General features: G+C 42.8%; 1 protein-coding gene across 1 annotated transcript in view; it reads left to right on the forward strand.

The window, feature by feature from the left end:
* Nucleotides 1-20,642, forward strand: part of LOC105941330 (uncharacterized) — a 65,293-nt gene that overhangs the window by 22,002 nt on the left and 22,649 nt on the right. Inside the window, exons 16-19 of the mRNA XM_076888734.1 lie at nt 6,843-6,896; nt 15,838-15,873; nt 15,967-16,020; nt 19,557-19,610. Of these exons, the coding sequence (XP_076744849.1) occupies nt 6,843-6,896; nt 15,838-15,873; nt 15,967-16,020; nt 19,557-19,610 (198 nt within the window). The remainder of the gene's footprint in view (nt 1-6,842; nt 6,897-15,837; nt 15,874-15,966; nt 16,021-19,556; nt 19,611-20,642) is intronic.

A 20,642-nucleotide genomic window follows, 5' to 3' on the forward strand; every position in this document is an offset into this window, starting at 1 on the left:
TCTCTGCGTGTTTCCTGCATGAGAGAGCGCCTTTTTGTTGTTGTTGTTGTGCTAAGCTAACAGGCAGAATGCTACAGGTATAGCTCTAAAGAATGTAGCATCATGGGCAGTGTAGTCCGTGTTGCAGGGAGAATGGACTGCCATACACGTTATGTGTCTGTGAGCGCGAGGAGGGAGAAAAAGGAAAAGTACGAGTTGTTATCAAGCAGAAACGGGAGCTGGAAGCATGTAAATATAATAATAACCACTTCAGCCAAGAAGAGTGTCTGACGAGCCCAGTTGTAAGTAAGCTGTCAAGACTCGACTGTACAATAAGTTCCTTTCAACGCCTCTCTCTGTCTCTCGCAAGAAAAGTTGACCCACACAACAAAGTAAAGCGATTTTTCGGCTACAAGCCCGACACGAACCCACCATATTAGCCAGAGGTCCCTTTACTACGGTTTGTAGCCGCTGACCTTCAATAATAGTGATAAATCACAGTGCATGTGTTGGGAATCTGTAACGGAATACGTTACAGAATACATTTTGGGGCATGTATTTTGTAATCTGTAATGGAATACATTTTAAAAGTAACCTTCCCAACACTGTGTATAGAGCCACTTGAGGGTCCTTGGTTGAGAATGAAAATGGTCAGCTGGGCATTTGGGGCATTACACACATAAGAAAGCTGTAACAAAATGTTAGTTAATATGAGAATATGTAAAATCAACTGCTCTTTGTCTATAACAGGAAAATCAGAAATTTCATCCAAAATACTCTTTTATCATGATATAATTTTCTACTTTAGTCAAAATTAAAAACACAGATTGAAATATTTTGTACTTAAAAAATGATTTGTGAAGCACAGATAGATACTTCTCATTAATATTTCCTCTTTTCGTCAGTTCAGTGGGTTTGTGAGTATCTGCGCTGCTTACAATAAAATCTATATTCTTCTATTTAAGGCTATATGGCTGACTATTACACATATGAATTCTTATTGCCATGTCCTGTTTGTATTTTGCGTTGTATAATTTAACCCGTGTTATTTTTTAATGCCAGCAATTCCCAAAATGCATCACATCAAGGCGGTCATAAAGTTACTGTTTGGCAAGAGGAGGTGTGTGTGTGTGTACCTGTTTAGACGTCTTTGCGGGGACCAAAAATTGGAAGTTTACTATACTTCTGGGGACCAAAATCTCGGTCCCCACTAGTGCAAAGGCATTTTTGAGACTTAAAATGTGGTTTTAGTGTCAGGGTTACAATTAAGTTATGGTTAGGTTTAGGGTAACAGTCAGGGTTAGGCATTCATTTTTGATGGTTAGGGTAAGCGGCTAGGGCATTATGTCAATGAGATGTCCCCACTAGGATAGCAACACCTGATGTGTGTGTGTGTGTGTGCGCGCACACACATATATGTGTAAAATGTGGCTGTGAGGAACAGGAGCTTCAGTAACTACCTCAATTTTCAGAGGAAATCCACTTCAGAAGCCTAAAGAAAAGGCATCCCAACAGCATGTAGGGTACTTTTTTGTTTAGTTTTCCTAATCAAAAAAAGAGGTTACCAGGGGGCCCGAATGAAAAGCAGTGGGCTGACATGCAGTTAAAGGACTGACACTTATTTGCTATGACTAAATTTGGAATACTCTGTGATTATCCTCTCAAAGATGTATGTGTGTGTGTCCCTCCACCTACACACAGAGCAAAGCAGGCAGCAGCTCAGAGTGAAGCAAAAAATGTAACAAGAAGCAAGTTTTAGCTAAAGTATGAGAGCTACTTATCCAGCAACATCAAAGGCAGTGCTGCATGGAGTTGGCAGGAATACCTCATCCAAGCGGACAGAATGAGATAAGTGAAGCCTCGGCTGGGTTGGTGGCTTTTGGAGCATTTCTAATGACATTATCTCACAGACTGTCCAAGAAGTTTCTGCTTCAGTTTTGCTAAGTTTGCTGCACTACTTAGCACTAATAAACAAGTATCTGTGTTTGTGGGAAATAGCCGTGCAGCTTGCTAATCAGTGTTTACTTTACTACAGTCAGTTACCAAAGTCTGTAGGAAATAAACTACACTACCCCAGTGTGACTGAAAGAAGTCCTCACATGTTGCCACACAGTTAAATACCTCCTCAATGACACCGAACTGTTGCAACTCACACATTAAGCTGTTTAATGAGGTGATTAATTGTGGTAAATATGGGGAGTATGGGTGCTGTTTATTCATTTAAGGAAAATGAGATGCTTCCCTTATACAGAATATTTAGACTCCACCAACTTTGAGAATATGCAAGTGGAAATGCTTTCTGGAATAAAGTAGCCACTAATCATTCATCCCAACTCTTGGGTTTTTTCAGTTTGTAGCTACACAGCTGATGAACTGTTATCTTAGCTAACCTACTTAGTACAAGTAGTTTTAGCTTTGTCATTGGTCCAGATTTGAAAATTCCTGTACTTTTAGAGATTGTCAGTACAGTTTCATATACACTCTGCTACCTTACAACTACAGTTGCCTTTTAGTGTAAGACGTATGATAGGGAAAGCCAACAAGCAATGAGCTGCACCTGGTGATGCTGCTCGTTGTTGAATTCTCTCCAGTACAACGACGGGTGGTTGAGGGTTTGGAGAAAGATCCAGATAGCTCTAAATCTGTTATTACTACTGTATGCATCAGCAGGGGAATATCTGATAAAACATGAAAGGCTTCCCAAGAGCATCATGGGGGATCCCGGAGCATTCCCGGGATATGCAATCATACCAGCATTTTCTGGTTATGCTGCATGGTCTCCATTCAGTTGGATGTGCTCAGGAAATCACTAAAGGGAAGTCAGGAGGAATCCTTATCAGATAAAATTACTTCAACTGGAACCTTTTAACAGAAAGGATCAGTAGTTGACCCTCCAGGTAAACTGTTTCTAGCTGCTCCTCCCAGGCCTTCCTAGTGGATTTCAGAAGGAGTTTCAGGCCAGAATGCCTGTAATCTGGTTATGCTCCGTACTTTGAAGCAGTACCAAGGTGCTGGTCAGATGCTCAAACTGCTCACGATCATTGGTTATGTTTGACATGCAGATCAGCTGGCCAATCAAGACTTAAATCTGCTTTTTCAGTCACATCTTTCCCTCATTCATTCACCAGCTCTTGTTGTTGCTTGAAGTACATCACCACTACGTTTTGGGCTTCTACCCACCCCCAGCCCTCAGTGATCCTCTCCTATAAAAAGATGTGGTCAGACACAGCGTGTTCTTACATTCTTGTGCTTGCTGCCTTTATCTCTTACAGACTTTTTCTTTCAAATCTACAAATATTATGTGTCTAAGTTCGGTTTAGCTCAGAGATATCAACTTGTCACTGGCTCTTCAGTCTTTAACAGCGGGAGGCAGGGTGAAGTGCTGGATTAGTGTGCTTACATAAAAGGACCGTGTCAGGCCAGCTTCTGTGTGTTGTCTATTTTCTCTTGTTCTAGACACCCAGAGATTTATGTCATCTTGTCATTTATTGGGCTGTGGTGGGCGTCTTGGCTGTGTAATTATGAGGTCTGCTGCTCTTATGGGTTTATGTGCGTAGTGCGGCGAGACACTTCAAAAGAAAAGAGATGCAACAGAAAGCTAATTCAGTTGTTTCCTCACTGCCAACTTTCATAACCGTGCACTCAAAATATACTGTATCTTAGGGACCCGGTAACCTCTGTGTTCAGCACAGAGCTCGAACACGAGAGAAATGTTTCACACCTCAAACTGTCATACTTGAAGCCCCGCAGAGTACCCAGGTCTGAAGTTAGGCGCTGCTGAGCTGAGGTTAACAAGAAGGCCTGGCTTAATATGTCAGCGAACAGTACCGCACAGGACTTTCTTTGTAACTGGAAAAGGAAAAGATATTTTAGGACCAAACAAGCAATTAGGTGCTATGTGAGAAGGTTGAATAAAGGTTGCATAAATATGATGGAATATAGCAAAACATCCTCGAAATGATTTTTAGGCGCCTGTGCAGCTCTTTGTAGAAATAAATGTAATTTATTTAATTAGATTAGATGGTCAGCTGGTTACTAAGGTAATACAACTGTCCTTTAAAGGTCTGTATAAAAAAGATAGATATTTGTTAGCTGTTTCAGCTAAGAGCTACGGTGAATGCTGTACAGTAAATTATTTCCACTGTTGTTAACATGCTGCTGTTGTCACACATCTGTTGACTCTACAAAACCTCTCAGTGTCCTTTGTGGATCAGGCTGACCGCACAAGCACTTCTGAAATGCTCTGATTCAGTCGTCTGGCTATATCACTTTGGCTCTTGTCCAAATGACTTTGGTTTTTACACCTGCCCGTTTCTTCTGAGCCGACCCCTCAGCTAATATATCCCAGACTTTGAAACGGGCCCTCGTTACAAAATGCTCAGAAGGTTTTGGCTTATCGGTATAAATATTCGAAGATGTTATAATTTATTTCCAAGAGCAAGAATCTAATCTGACAACTGAGGCTGCTCCGGGGATGCTAATGCTATTGTTAGCTTCATTTACGATTTTAGTTGGTCATCTATTATTAAGTGCGAGCGCTGCAGTTTACTGTCAGGCTCACTTTAAGTGCTCACCCTTCTTTCACTGTTCGGATGATGCAGACATATTGTTTTCTTCATCTGCAGCAGACAGCTGACATCAAATCCTTTTTCTTTATAGCTAACGTATTATTGAAAAGGTCACTCATGCTTCAGTTTGCTCTTGGGTTTGTTGCAGTTTTTCCAAGCATTGCACAGTCTGGCCTTGGGGTGAATTTACTGGAACATCCACTCCTGAGAAGACTGGCAGCTGTCAAGAATGTTTGCCACGTTCTCGCTGTCGAATGATGGAAATCAAACTGTTGGGAAATGGACTTATATCCCCACGCAGACGGACGTGCAGCCACAGTAACATCTTGTCTTTCCTCTGTGGTATGCCTGAATTCTCCCCATGTTCTCATCCCAACATGCAACATACCGACGCTATGTGACAAATCGTCGATATGATCCGAGGCATGAGAGCGTATTAGAAGGGATCTATAAATGTAAGGTTAGGGTTAGGGCTGTAATAGAAAGCTGCTAAGTGAATAACGGGAAGCGCTTCAATTAAGAATCCGGAGCGTCTCGTAATGTGGAAGGGCACCTTTCGCGTTACTGTGACACGTCTCGGGCCGTGACGAATCGTCAGTATGGGGTTTTGTTTTGTATACTGCAAACAGCAAAACTTGTGCTTTTATAAAGGTGGTCCTCCTCGCTGATTTGATCTGGTTAGAGGCACCTGGCTGCTTCTTCATTTCTATAATGTACTTAGTTTTTCACACAGCGCTTTCACATTGTGGTCTAATTTTTGGCAGAGAAAAAAATGACATGGAGTAATATGTCATACTTTGTAGTTCTTCTGAGGTTGTACCTGCCAAGTGCCAGGTTACTTTTTCTTATTATGTTGTGACAAGTTTAAAGAAGGGTGCTTTGTTATTTAACATGACTGGAGGTGCATATTTTTCAAACTCACATAGTTGGTGCCAATCATTTTCTCTTTTTGTTTATCCTTTGCTGTTTAAGATTTTTTTCTATCAAGTGAAACCTAAAAAAAATCTTTAGCAAAACTTACTTTGTGAACAAAAGGTGCTGCAGATGCACAACAGGAAATCCACAGAGGAAAGAAACAAAACCACGAGCCCAGGACACAAAGAAGAAAAAGTCACACTGACAGAAACAGTGGAACAAAAGAGAACAACTACCATCGAAATACAGTTTATGTTTCTGCATACTGTCCTGTATTAGAGCACCAATCCACTGCTGGAGCCCTCCCCAACACATGCACTGGTCTCACACAGTAAACACACAGTGTGCACACTTGTATAAAAGTGTTTATTTGTAACCAATTTCAAAAGAAGAAGGCCTACAGTAAGATCTTTGTGTGTAGATGAACAAAACACATTGTGCAGGAAAAAAGAGAATATGTATGAGAAAGAGGAAACCATCAGTTTTTAATATGATGTTCACTGGATTCAAGTAACATCAAAGCACTCAAACACACTCATAACATCGAACCAAAGGCTGAAGAAAAGCTTTTAGTATATTTGGGTTTCATAATCTTTTTTTTGCTCTTTTAAAAATCTGAAAAATTCTTTTCTCATACATTTGCTCAGCAGGCAAAGCAGCGTCAAATCTTCACAAATGACTGGCCTGCAGCACCAGAATACATTTTACAGCTTGTTTCGCATGTTCATTGCCGTTGCCAGTGTATTAGAGCGGTCCACGCTGGAACCAGTTCACATACCACACAGTCAACAAACACGGTATAGAGTGGTCTCGGAGGACTTTGCTGTCTTGCAGATGGCTAAAACTTTATATGCACGTTGTGTTGTGGTTTACAAATGTGTTTGTTTGTTGCCTTATATTTTTGTTTTAACAAGAAGTGGGCTCAGTGCGAGATCTCACCACAGGACATGCTGCACAAGTGCGTCAATACAGAGCCGCTACCACGACATAACAATTCCCAGCAGTTCTCTCACACTCAAGTGGCACAGATACATATAATTTCTCTTTGTGGAGCTTACATAAAATACAAAAGCAGATACTTTTATGAAGATGCAAGCTAGACAGACATCTTTCATGACTGGTTGCTCTTCTTAAATGGGGATTCCACAGATTCTACACGTCAACGTTATTTTTCCAGGTGCTATGAAGTCCTGATGTTTAGGTGAAACAGTATATCTCCTGTGTTTGCAGGCTGGAAGCGCTGGAATACATTATTTTTGCTTAGGCTACAAGTTTGATGCATTTTTTGTCAGGACTGTAGACTTCAGGATGAGGCGGTATCCAGTTAATGTCTGGATACTTCCAAGCTGGAAGGTACTGACATGTCTGTTGTGTCCACAGGGAGAGAAGGGTGATACTGGGCCAACTGGTGCTGCTGGAGCTCAAGGTGCCCCGGTGAGTTGATAATGATTTCATGCATTAATATGTATTTGTACATAAACAGTTAAGTCAGTGCTGTTGTTGATTTTAAACTGACACGTAAAGTTTTGAAGGAAAGTGCAATCAGGACATTAATACCAGAGCTGAAATTAATTGCAGCCTTTTAAACGCTGCTAGTAAACACACACACACACACACACACACACACACACACACACACACACACACACACACACACACACACACACACACACACACACACACACACACCAGGAAACAGGAGATGGTAAAAGCTGTTTTAAAGCTCTGTGCTTGAACAGGGAGCAGTCAGGTTACTCATCTATTTTACGGGGGCAGTCACTTCATTGTGGAAGTCACTTTCTCCCAATAAAAAGTCTTTTATCTATTTACCGAACAGATTTACTGCATCTCATTGATTAATGTTGAATATATTTCTCATCGAGCAGTCCATCCTGGATACAAACTCTTGTGTAAAAGAATCAGTTAAACTCAACAGAATCGATCATTTTTTACAACAAATTGAAGGTTAGATTTGACGCAGCTTCAGAAAATACCTTGAGCTTCACTCACAAACTGAGTCAGAAAAGTGTTCCAGCATTATATATATATACATATATATATATATATGTATATATATATATATTAGGGGTGCAACGATACACAAAATTCACGGTTCGGTTTGATACTTTGGTGTCACGGTGCAACTACTTTTCCGAGAATACCTGCTTCTTTTGTGGTTCGGACTCCTGACATTTCTTTGGAGGTGGAGGAACATCACAGTAATTGCTTAAAGGAGCTTCTTCGACATCTTTAAGAGTTTTAAACAAATGTCTGTCCTCCTCCAGAAAATCTTATGTATGCAAACACGCGTTGCAACTTCTTATCTTGTGCGCGTTTTTTATTTTGACAGCGAATGCGCACCTGCGGACCACTTATGTGCAGCCCTGGTTATTTAGCTCGTCATATTGCAGCCACAGAAATTATTTTGTCCATGAAACCATAAAGCTGCACTTTCTTTTTGCCTTATAGTCTGATTTGTCATAACTTTTCCGTTTTGCGGTAAGCTTTTCTTTGGCTGTCACTTCTTCACCCTGACCTGTCTTATTTGGCTCAGCAGAACTGAAATATATATCCTGCTGCTTTTACACTTGCACTCACATAAAGCTCAGCGATTCTCTGCGCGATCAACCTCTCACATGTTTAAGCTGCGGGAGATTTCACTTGTCATGTTTGCGTAGTAAGCTAACGATTGATAAGACGATGTCAGAGGAATTGGTGCACAAATTATCATCACTCACCAATCAGTGCTGTCGCTCTCTATACACAGTTCGCGCGATTGCAAAGTGAAAGCAAAAAAACAAGCGCAAATTCAAACGCGATTTCAATATGTCACATATTGACAGTGGCTCACCGATGCCAATGACATAATTACCCAGCTACATTTCCAAAAGAATGCAAAAGCATTGACATATATTTGCATTGCGAGCCCTGTATCTGATTGAGGAATCACTCATCTTTGGAAAAGAGAGTTTATTACAGAGAAATGTCTCTTTCCAAAATAAAAGCTATACTATCTGCTTCTTCTGGGCTATATTCTCAGCAGCATATTAAACAGCTGTCTAAATGACTCGAGTAAAGTTAGTAGCATGCTTGTTGTTTTTGTCTGCTTCCACTTGTCTTTGCACTAGGATGATGTCGGCGTAAATGTGCAGTCATATTCGTTGTGTTCCCACTAGTGCTTTCAGGTTAATCTCGTTGAAATGACGTTAACGCCACAACACGCAAATCTCCGTTAACGAGCTACCGCCGATCGCCCTGTGCATGGGGCTGGACGGCGTCAACACGTTAACGAGCTAACTGCGCTAACGCACTAGCTCCCACCCATGTAATTGAGCATTGCGTGGCACATCCAACATACTGTTTTACTTTAGTCCATGACACGCTTACCTTCAGGGTCATACGTCACATGAAAACCAAAATAGTTCCAAAGGCCAGATCTGAATGAGGGTGGGGGAGGTTCAATTTGCCATGTTGCAACGAGCTTAGCTTCTGTCTCGCTAGCTTGCCCTGCGCTCAGTGAATCTGCGTTCGACTACTCCGCCTAGGCTGCACTGTCGAGCGCAGATCCACTGAGCGCTCAAAACAGACAGCATCGTCAGAAGGAAAGTTGATAAAATAAATAAAACATTTTGTATTGTCCGATACATATGTGTACCGAACCGAAAGCACTGTATCGAACGGTTCAATATCGATACGAGTATCGTTGCACCCCTAACATATATATATATAACACCCAGCACGCCCCTGCGGGCGGTTTATCCTTCAAGCTCGGGTCCTCTACCAGAGGCCTGGGAGCTTGAGGGTCCTGCGCAGTATCTTAGCTGTTCCCAGGACTGCGCTCTTCTGGACAGAGATCTCCGATGTTATTCCCGGGATCTGCTGGAGCCACTCGCCTAGCTTGGGAGTCACCGCACCTAGTGCTCCGATTACCACGGGGACCACCATTACCTTCACCCTCCACATCCTCTCGAGCTCTTCTCTGAGCCCTTGGTATTTCTCCAGCTTCTCGTGTTCCTTCTTCCTGATATTGCTGTCATTCGGAACTGCTACATCGATCACTACGGCCGTCTTCTTCTGTTTGTCTACCACCACTATGTCCGGTTGGTTAGCCACCACCATTTTGTCCGTCTGTATCTGGAAGTCCCACAGGATCTTAGCTCGGTCATTCTCCACCACCCTTGGGGGCATCTCCCATTTTGACCTCGGGACTTCCAGGTTATACTCCGCACAGATGTTCCTGTACACTATGCCGGCCACTTGGTTATGGCGTTCCATGTATGCCTTGCCTGCTAGCATCTTGCACCCTGCTGTTATGTGCTGGATTGTCTCTGGGGCATCTTTACACAGCCTGCACCTGGGGTCTTGCCTGGTGTGATAGACCCCAGCCTCTATGGATCTTGTGCTCAGAGCTTGTTCTTGTGCTGCCATGATTAGTGCCTCTGTGCTGTCTTTCAGTCCAGCTTTGTCCAGCCACTGGTAGGATTTCTGGATATCAGCCACCTCCTCTATCTGCCGGTGGTACATACCGTGCAGGGCTCTGTCCTTCCATGATGGTTCCTCGTCTCCCTCCTCTTTCTTGGGTTTCTGCTGCCTGAGGTATTCACTGAGCACTCGGTCAGTTGGGGCCATCTTCCCAATGTATTCTTGGATGTTCGTTGTCTCATCCTGGACTGTGGTGCTGACACTCACCAGTCCCCGGCCCCCTTCCTTCCGCTTAGCGTACAGCCTCAGGGTGCTGGACTTGGGGTGAAACCCTCCATGCATGGTAAGGAGCTTTCTTGTCTTTATGTCAGTGGCTTCTATCTCCTCCTTTGGCCAGCCTATTACCCCAGCAGGGTACCTGATCACGGGCAGGGCGTACGTGTTGATGGCCCGGATCTTGTTCTTACCATTCAGCTGACTCCTCAGGACTTGCCTGACCCTCTGCAGGTACTTGGTGGTTGCAGCTTTTCTAGCGGCCTCTTCATGGTTCCCATTCGCCTGCGGGATCCCCAAGTACTTGTAACTGTCCTCTATGTCTGCAATGTTGCCTTCTGGTAGTTCAATCCCCTCAGTTCTGACTACCTTCCCTCTCTTTGTTACCATCCGACTACACTTCTCCAGTCCGAACGACATTCCAATGTCATTGCTGTATAGCCTGGTAGTGTGGATCAGTGAATCGATGTCTCGTTCACTCTTGGCATACAGCTTGATGTCATCCATGTACAGGAGGTGGCTGACAACTGCTCCGTTCCGTAGTCGGTATCCGTAGCCAGTCTTGTTAATGATCTCACTGAGGGGGTTCAGGCCTATGCAGAACAGCAGTGGGGACAGAGCATCTCCTTGGTAGATCCCGCACTTGATGGTGACTTGTGCTATGGGCTTGGAGTTGGCCTCTAGTGTTGTACGCCACATCCCCATTGAGTTCCTGATGAAGGCTCTTAGGGTCCCATTGATCTTGTACAATTCTAGGCATTCCAGTATCCAGCTGTGGGGCATTGAGTCATAGGCCTTCTTGTAATCAATCCAGGCAGTGCACAGGTTGGTCAGTCTGGTCTTGCAGTCTCGGCTGATTGTTCTGTCTACCAGTAGCTGGTGTTTTGCGCCTCTGGTATTCTTGCCAATTCCTTTCTGTGTCTCGCTCATGTATTGACCCATGTGCCTGTTCATCTTAGCCGATATGATGCCTGACAGGAGCTTCCATGTAGTACTGAGGCAGGTTATTGGTCGGTAGTTGGAGGGGACCGGTCCCTTCTTGGGGTCCTTGGGGATCAGGACCGTCCGGCCTTCAGTTAGCCATTCCGGGTGTCTCTCGTTAACTAGCAGCTGGTTCATTTGTGCTGCCAGACGCTCGTGGAGTGCAGTTAGCTTCTTCAGCCAGTAGGCGTGAACCATGTCGGGCCCTGGTGCTGTCCAACTCTTCATACTGGAGACCCTTTCTTGGATATCTGCCACTGTGATGGTTACTGGACCCTGTTCAGGGAGGTCGCTGTGGTCTGCCCTCAGATCCTCTAGCCACTGAGCATTGCCGTTATGGGTTGCATCCTTCTCCCATATGCTCTTCCAGTATTGCTCCGTCTCCAGCCTTGGTGGTGCTGTTCTCTTATTGTTCCCTTGCCACTGAGAGTACACCTTTGCTGGTTCTGTGGAGAACAGCTGGTTTATTCTCCTGCCTTCTATCTCTCTGGTGTACCTCCTCAAGCGGCTGGCCAAGGCTGTGAGTCTTTGCTTGGCAGTTTCCAAGGCCTCAGGTATGGACAGCTTGCTGTATTTCTTAGGCACCTTATTCGTCGCACCTTTCTGCAACTCTGTTAGTTGGCTAACCTCTCTCCGTGCTACTTTGATCTTGCCCTCTAGCCTCCTTCTCCATGGAGGGTACTGCCCCTTGTGGCTGTTCAACTTGTAGCCAAGCATCTCACTGATCACTGCTGCCGTATTGTAGATCAGCTTGTTAGTGTCGGTAATCGTGGTTGTAGGTATTGCCCGTAGTGCTGCATTAACATCATCTAGCAGACCTTCTGAGGGTACTTCACGTAATCTTGGTAACCGGCTACGGGGGATCCAGGTTTCAAGCTTGGCCATGATCCTATTTTTCAGGTCAGTTCCTCTCGCACTCAACGATCCTTCTCCTATCACACTTGGGGCTATGTACCCAATCTCGGGTGGGGGTGATGATATCTCCCCCCTGACCTGGCGTCCTGACTCCTCCTTGCCGTAGCATTTGTGTTGTACCTCGTCAATCTCTAGCTGTGAGAGCAGTCCCTTCTTTCGAATGTTGGAACACTGAGCTACTAGTTGTTTCGCCGTCATTGTGGATGTTGGGTATCGAAGAATCCATAGGTCCCTCATCCTATTCATGTAGCCCCTTCCGCCGGGGTTACTTGCGTAGTAGCATTCCAACAACGCCCTGTTTTCGTCCCTTGCCCACCGATGCCTTCTTGTTCCAGTAGCCCACTTTTCGTCAGGGTGCCCTGGTTCCTCAACACCTGACGCGGACCTTGTTGATCCGGGCGACGTCCGAGCCGGCATGCCTTCATATTTATCTGTCTCGCTCATGTCTGCGGTAGGCTTGCTTAGCATAGGGGGTCTAGCCTTAGGACCCTTACTGGATACAGACGCCCCAGGCAGGAATCGAACTTGCGATCCTCTGTTCCAAAGGCGTGTAGTCTAACCACTACGCTATCCAGCTGCTATATATATATATATATATATATATATATATATATATATATATATATATATATATATATATATATATATATATATATATATATATATATATATATATATATATATATATATATATATATATATATATATATATATATATATATATATATATATATATATATATATGTTCGACATGAGAAGCAAGGTGCGAAACAACTGTCTGCTCCTTTCTGGCTCTGCTAATGGCCAAGATGTGAAAAAGAACATGAAATTAGTACTTGAGCCCAGAAAGACATCAGAACAGTGTTCACTGAGGTCAGCGATCCAAGGAGCTGTGGGTCATCTCTCACGAACAAATGAAAAATGAAAAGTCCACTTTCAGCCGCTGCTTTGGCCCCTTTTGCTAATTAGAAAAAATGCTGGTTTACAGCACTTTATTCATATTTTCACCCCAAATTCTGTTTATACATGTTTGTTTTATAACACGTCATTTAGATTTATACTTACTAAGGTGCATATTTCATGTGTGCTTGTGTTGTTTGCTGTCTGTTTCATGCAGCAGTCTCCTATGGGAGCCAGTTTTTTTGAAGCTTGAGCCATATTTCCGAATTAAAGCCGGCGTACATCGCCCTTTGAGCTTTTTTCTTTAATCGTTTTTTTCCTACTTGCTCAAATCCATGTATTAAATATAAATTCCAGCTCCACAACACAACTTTTTATTTTCATTTTAGAGCCAACAGAAACACACATACAAACAATCTTACTGCCATTTTATGGACTTTAGTGACTGTATTGCAGAGTTAGGTGTAATGGATTACCATGTAGTACTAATTTACAAATTGGGCGTGTTTGTAGCTTGAATATACTTTTATATGAGGCAGTGAGGCAGACAGAAATACACTCGGGTTTATTTATATGGGAAGTTTACAAGTTTACTTGAAAACAATCTCAGGCTGCTGTAACATCCTGTAGCTCCTCATGTTTGCACTTCTACATCCTACGTCTGTAAATGTAAATGAGTGGTAAAACTCATCACTGCCATACCCCACAACCACACACACTTCCACTTTTTAACAGGACACATATACACACAAAGTGTGAAGCTAGTTTTTCCACAGCTGCACGTGCTGATATCCAGACACCAAGTAGCATTTTGCTGATGCATTGCTTGCAAAAAAGTCTATTGCAGTGGATACCCACATTTACAAGTGAGCGCACACTGCAGGCAGTATTGCGTGCTGAACAGCTCCCCACTGCTTCCCAAAGCCAAACCCTCTCTTTCCGATCAAGCTGGTTTACACATGCAAGGCTGGTGAATGTAGGTTTTATTATTGTAAGTAGTTTTACCATGCTGTGTTGTCCCAGTAGTTATGGCCTTGTAACAGAGGTCCTGCACAGAACTGTCTCCATGTCCATGTTAAGCTGTCTGATTACCACACAGTCCTAGCTATAGACACATAAGATCTTTAGTGATGACAGCTGGGCTCAAGGTGATTTTCTTTAGTCTTCTTTGGCTGAATAAATAGGATTGTTTGTGAGTTATAGGATGCTTTCATTAAAATCTATTGGAACTTTGCTAAAAACTCTTTATTAGACATGCAAAGCTTCTCTGAGCTTCTGTGTGGTCAGAATGTGAAGCCATGTGAAGTCAAAAGCAAAGTAATTTGTCACATGCTTAAATGAATCTGGCTCCTAATAAGAAATAGTTCTGCTAACCAACCATCAGGTCAACAGTTAAAGAGTAACGTGCTTCACTCTCCTCCTCCTGATTCACCAAACTCATCCTCCCAGTTTGGTGACCTGACCGTCGGTGTTACTCAGCTCCACTACCCCAGAATCCAGCTTTAGGTCCTTTTCTAGATGCCAACGTCTGTTCTAAAATGATATTCATTCATTTTATTCATATATTTACAGAGCGATATGCAAGTACAGGCAGTACTGTTGTACCCAGTGTTTGACCTTTAATCAAAGGAAGACCTGTCAAGTACAAAAACATGAATGTCTCCATCATAAAGGTTCATCTGAAACAGAACTTGGTACAACACTGAAATCGATGCTATCCTTGAGGAAACGAGTGCGATACCATGCTGCAAGTTAGGCGTGATTCTCCAACACGTCTCTATGTGGTATCGGCTTGTTTTTCCTGTTCCAGCTGTGAGATTAGAGCTGTGGTTACTAACATATGAATCTAATCTCTGTGCACCTGCGATATATCAAAGCTGTTTGTGCTGCAGCACTTTTCTTGTCTCTCAGTCCATCTGTCATTCCACCCTTTCCCTGTTTGGCCCTCTGCTCACTTCAAGGTGAAAGTATGATGGTGTTTCAGGCTCGCGGCATTGTTGAAAGATGGATGAGAATGATGAATGTTCTAATGCAGGACCCGCTTCACTCTTTGTGTTTATGTATTGGTTTTAAGGTTAGAGTACTTGTTGTCTCCCTGGCCATCTTATTGGTACCTTAACTCTTTCTCTCTTGAATGCCTGTTAAAGTTATTGTCTAATGTGGTCTTTATTGGGAAAGAGTTAAACCAGTTGCTGAAATACTAAAACACTTCCACGTAGAAAGATTAGGAAAGACGACAGGAAGCAAACAGGATGTGTTTTTGATGAGATGGCCCTGATGTTGTCTCTGAATCAAAGCCTGTATGTCACACACCTGCCCGTGTCCACATTTATCAGCCTTATTTTACACAGCTGACTCTATTACACACTTACACAACCACAACTAATTTATCTGCATCAGTAAAGATTCACACTGGGAATCCAAAGTATGCTGATACACCAGTGCACACTTAACAGGTGGGAAGTCAGTGCTTCAATAATTCTGCATCTCTTTAATCAGCTCTTTCTGATGACACACGATTTTCAAGCTAAACTTTCAAAGCCAGTGATGATGAATCACTAAGATGGTGAGAATACAGGAACATTTGGAGCAATATATATGTCCTCTATACAATTTACATATTTAGTGAAGCAGCAGTGGAATTATTTAGAAAACTGTCATAACAAAGCCCATATTTCATCATCAGACACTGGCTCCCACCGTTTCACAGTTTCAAATATAAACTCGATCTTTATTTGACATCTGTAGACAGTTACTACATCATTGTCACATTAGCTTTGCATGTCAATGTTTTGAACAAAAATAAAATGCAGTTCACTGAAGCTGAGCTGAAGACTAAATACAGCTTTATGTAATCATGTCCTTCTGTTACTGTAATCCACAGGGGGTGCGGGGACCTCCTGGTGAACCAGGTCAACAGGTACCTCTGGTAAACTCTGAAACTAACTCGTGTCAGAACTGTTGGTGACACAAGTTGGTGACCTTAACTCATTTCTTGTGTTCTTGCATTTAGGGTGAAAAGGGGTTGCCTGGCCCACAAGGTCCCCCTGGAATAAAGGGAACACTGGTTAGTATGACATCTCTTTTCATTTGCTTCCACTTTTTAAAATGTTTCTTCAAGTATTCACAGCAAATTAGGACATTGTTAACTAATGAACATCCCTCAGGTCGCCCAATAAATCACTGAGGGATATGATTAGGGTAGCCACGTTAAATAAAAAGGTTTCAGAGACTACAGCTTTTAAAAAAAGTCCCTTGCATGCATTCTGCCTTTAAAGCTCTTCTAAGATTTCTGATTGAATACGCCAAATACACAAAAATTCCTTATAAAGGGGTAGATGTTAGCTTGAATGCTATCTTTAATATGTTCACTTGAAACCTGATGCATGTTAAGGTCAGTGATGACCCTCTCCGTATGGGCTACTGGATCAACTTTGCAACTGATCAATCAAGTTGTCTGAGTATTCTGAGTTAGCATTAGCCCAGAAGCTAGCTAATGCTATTAAAAGCTATCACTAGCAAACCAGCATGACAAATGTCACCTGCAACAGTAACTTGATTGCTTACCATTTGTTGCAGAAGTTAATTTTATATAAACACATTTTTTCCTCACGCAAAATTGCAACAACAACATGATTGGTTAGTTGCAATGTTGACCCTGGTGGTTAATAAAATGATGCAGGAACAACACCAACACAAGGATGTCAGATACACCAGCGGTCCCCAACCCCCGGGCCTCGGACCGGTACCGGTCCGTGAGTCGTTTGGTACCGGGCCGTGAGAGTTGAGGCTCAGGTGTGAAATGTCTGGTTTTCAGGGTTTTTATCGGTGTTCAGCGTGATTTTGTTATCGTTTTTCTCGTTGACTCTGTTTTCCTGGGTCTTTTCACGTGTGTTATGAATAAATCTTCTTTTTTTCGGTACCGGTACTAGTTTTATTTTGTTGTATTTATCCGCGACACCTTAAAGGCCGGTCCATGAAAATATTGTGGGCCATAAACCGGTCCATGGCGCAAAAAAGGTTGGGGACCGCTGAGATACACCATATATAAAATTATTCTCCAAAGTTTTGGCAATTAGGGGATAAATGCTCTAATCATTTAAACTGACACACATCAACAGCTGTTTAGTATTCTTACAGAAAAAGACCTTATTGCTGTTCTTTTAAAAATATAGGGTTGCAAACCTCAGAGTTTAAGATATTAATACCACAGTGAACATAGTTCCTTAGGCTACTTTGTAAAAGTGCAATCACAGCAAAACATTTGTCTTAGCTTCTCTCTCGTCTATAGAGGCTCCTACTTTTACACAGCAAAATCTCCAGTGTTAAATTAACACTGGAGAGTGTCTATATGGATCCACACCTCTGAGTGTTAAATACAACACTGTTGAGTCTTAAATTAACACTTTTGACAGTGTTATATGTTTAAAAGTAACCTAGTCAGTTTTGAAGATTAACAATGGCTAACACTGAGCAGTGCTGATTTTCTAACACTGGAATATTTCTAACATTTTGAGTTATTTTCCAGTGCTAATTTAACACTGGAGATTTTGCTGTGTAGAATCACAGTATCCAACATCATTTTTTCACCATATGTGTCTGCAAAACAAAATATTTCGGACTCAGAATGAGTCTTTGTGCAGTTTTATGTGTGCCATCTCCAGAACATGGCCGTCCCTGCGGTTAGCTCATAATGAGATCATTAATTTAGCCACGGATCCTTATGAATCCATTCACTGATTTATTTGGCAATATCATTAAAGCTGCAAGTGCCTGTTGCTGTAGACCAAAAGTCAGACCAGCATGTGCTGTGGGTTATAGCTGTACACACAGTATGGAGACCCCCCCTCTGGTAAACAAGATTACACACAGAGAAATGCAATTACAGCAGAGCCTGGAGAGCACACGCTGCTCAGTGATAATGGCTGGACACGTTGTTCACAGCTTTGTCACCCTCCTATGGCCAGAGTGGGACAGTACAGCTGGAGTGAGGGAGGGTCTCAGTGAATCGCGCTGAGACCTAAGGACACATCTACACTGCAGAAAACTGAATCAGACATGAGATTAATGGCAGATATTTTCTGCATTGGTCTGTTTTTTGCAGACTGCTCTACAATGTGAGGCTGCACAAAGGTCACCTTTCCACAACCACCAGCTTCATCTTTGAGTCTTCATCCTCCTCTTCCTATTTGTGTCAGTACAACAGAACCCAGCTATGACGTTATGCCTGCAGTGGGCCTCTGACTTATCTGACACACACAACACATATACACACAAATACACGCACACTGAGTCAAGAGGGAGGAGGAAAGTGTGTGGGCGGGATGAGCCACCCCTTGTAACTAGGCAACCACATACATTCTTGTGATTATAAAATACACAGAGATTTCAAACTTACTGTTAGCTGACCCAGTTGACACCCATTATGTTTGGCATTTCCAATGTGCCTGTTTGTGCTTTGGCTCCTTATATATCATGTACAGTCATGTGTTTCCTCCAACTTGCTGGATAAGTAAATACATTCAGTTAGCCTCTGGTTGTGACAGGTGAAGTACCTTAAGCCTGCATTCTTTCCCACTGGCCAGGTGGGGATAATATTTGAGATGTTCCAAAAGAAAAATGTCATTCCCTGACTGGTGGGCACTGGTTTTGGAGGTTGCTGGCTTGCTGGACAAAATCTTTGCACAGAAGGTGCTGCACCAAAAACCTCCTTGTTCTGGTTGCGAGCAGAGTTGCAGGGTTGACACTAGATTTTCACATTTGTCTGCAAACACACAGTAACTCTGAGCTGACAGCTGATGGCCCCCGAAGGATGCGGATTGCGACATAACTAAAATCACCCCCAATGCACCCATCATGTTTGCATTTTACAAAGTATCCCAAATTTTGGGAGTTGGTTTTGTGACATCAGCATATCCACGTGCAATCACTGCTTTTTACATTCAATGGATGATCCAGAATATATGGAGAAACTTAAATAATACAAAGTAAAACATCAAATTTCTATTTGACAATAAACAGATATTTACTGGAATAGCATAACACATAACAGAGTTAGAAACAGATCAATTCCAGCTCCGTTTCTGCAGCCTGTATCTGCAGACACACGAATCAGCAGTAACAGCGATAAGTGTATTGGGTATTTTTTTGCCTTTTCCTATCTTGACTGTTAATAAAAGAGCTCTGCTGCCTGTTCCTCCCTTACAGTCTCGCATATTTCAGGACGGTAGAATTTATTTGTGTTTTTTTTTCCTGTTGTGAAGGCATGTGGGAAGATAGAGCAGCTAACACACAGCTTCAAGCTGCGCTCTTGATACAGCAGAATGCTTTGTTGAATATGCAAACTCTGTGTGTGTTTACGCACACCACTGTCCAAATGTAGATGCCCTGTGTGTGTGTGTGTGTGTTCCTGGTGTGAGTGGACCTGAGCCATCTCATTTCTCCCTCAGTGCCTCCTGACTAAGCCGTCACGCACTCTGTCACATTCAGCCCAAAGCGCTGTGTCTGTCTCTTTCATCTCATTCTCTCTCTCTCTCCTCCTCCTTCCCTTGCTCTCTCACCCCCATCCTGCTCCCCCTCCCCCTAATGTTTGTCTCCATCCAGGGAGCCCCAGGGCCCCGGGGGCCGCCTGGAGAGATTGGCCGAGATGGTCCCAAGGTCTGTGTGTTGAATGTTTTTAATTAGTTATTATGCTAATGGCCTGCTACTCCCCAGCCGCTTGGCTATTCTCAGCCCGTTCTGATGTTGCACCCTTCCTCTCCTCTTGATGTTCCCGTGGAGAAAAGCGCATTTTTCTAAGCAGGAGTCAAACTGTTTGGAATCAGTGTGTAGATGTTTCTGAATAAATGCCAAAGATGGTTCATACTTTTGACTCTTAATGTGCAGATACTCAAATTTCTTTACAGCAAAAGCATTTGTGCAGAATTAGGCTTCACACTATGAACTCATTTAGGTGCTTATACACAAATTACACAAGCCTAATTGCTATTGCACTTGTGTAAAGTTGGATTGTTCAAAATCAAAAACTGTTTTTTTTTTAAACTTGTGTGAAAAAGCTTCAGAAATTAGATCAGTCTGAGGCTCCTCACAGAGACCAGCACAGGGGGCATGAGGACACGTTCATATTTCTCTGACCTTGAAATGCATATTTCCTAGCCCTTTGGAATTTGTATACTCAGCACAGCATGCATGGCACAAAGATGGAAGGAAAGGAGGGGTAGAAGATGATTTCATGCATATCAAGGTGAAAATGGCCTCTTTGCTGTTGTGCTGAGCAGGAAAATGCTGCTTGATAAAGTGGTCATGCCAACCTATCTGTAAGGCAACATAAATAGACATTAGTCAGTGAGATTAGACTTGTATCATTAAAGCAGTCTGTACTGAGCCCAGTATATTTGTTGTAAAGGCTTACATGCACAGTGAATGCAGGTGAAGGCCTCCTTGCCTTCGCATCACCCCATTAAATTCCTGGAAACTTCCGAGGGCCTCTTAATATACCAGGAACACGTGATGAGAAACGAGGAGCTGGGGTTGGACAGTCTGCTTAGTTTGTATTGATTCAGGGGCATCTGTTAGTAGAATTGTTTGAGATTCATAATCATGTTGTTATAGATGTAAGTATGCAGAGCATGAGCTATTTATTGAGTTCTCCTTTCACAAAGCCAGATATGTTGTGCTGCCATGTTTCTA

This window comes from Maylandia zebra, linkage group LG9 (genome assembly GCF_041146795.1).
Source record: "Maylandia zebra isolate NMK-2024a linkage group LG9, Mzebra_GT3a, whole genome shotgun sequence".
NCBI lineage: Eukaryota > Metazoa > Chordata > Actinopteri > Cichliformes > Cichlidae > Maylandia > Maylandia zebra.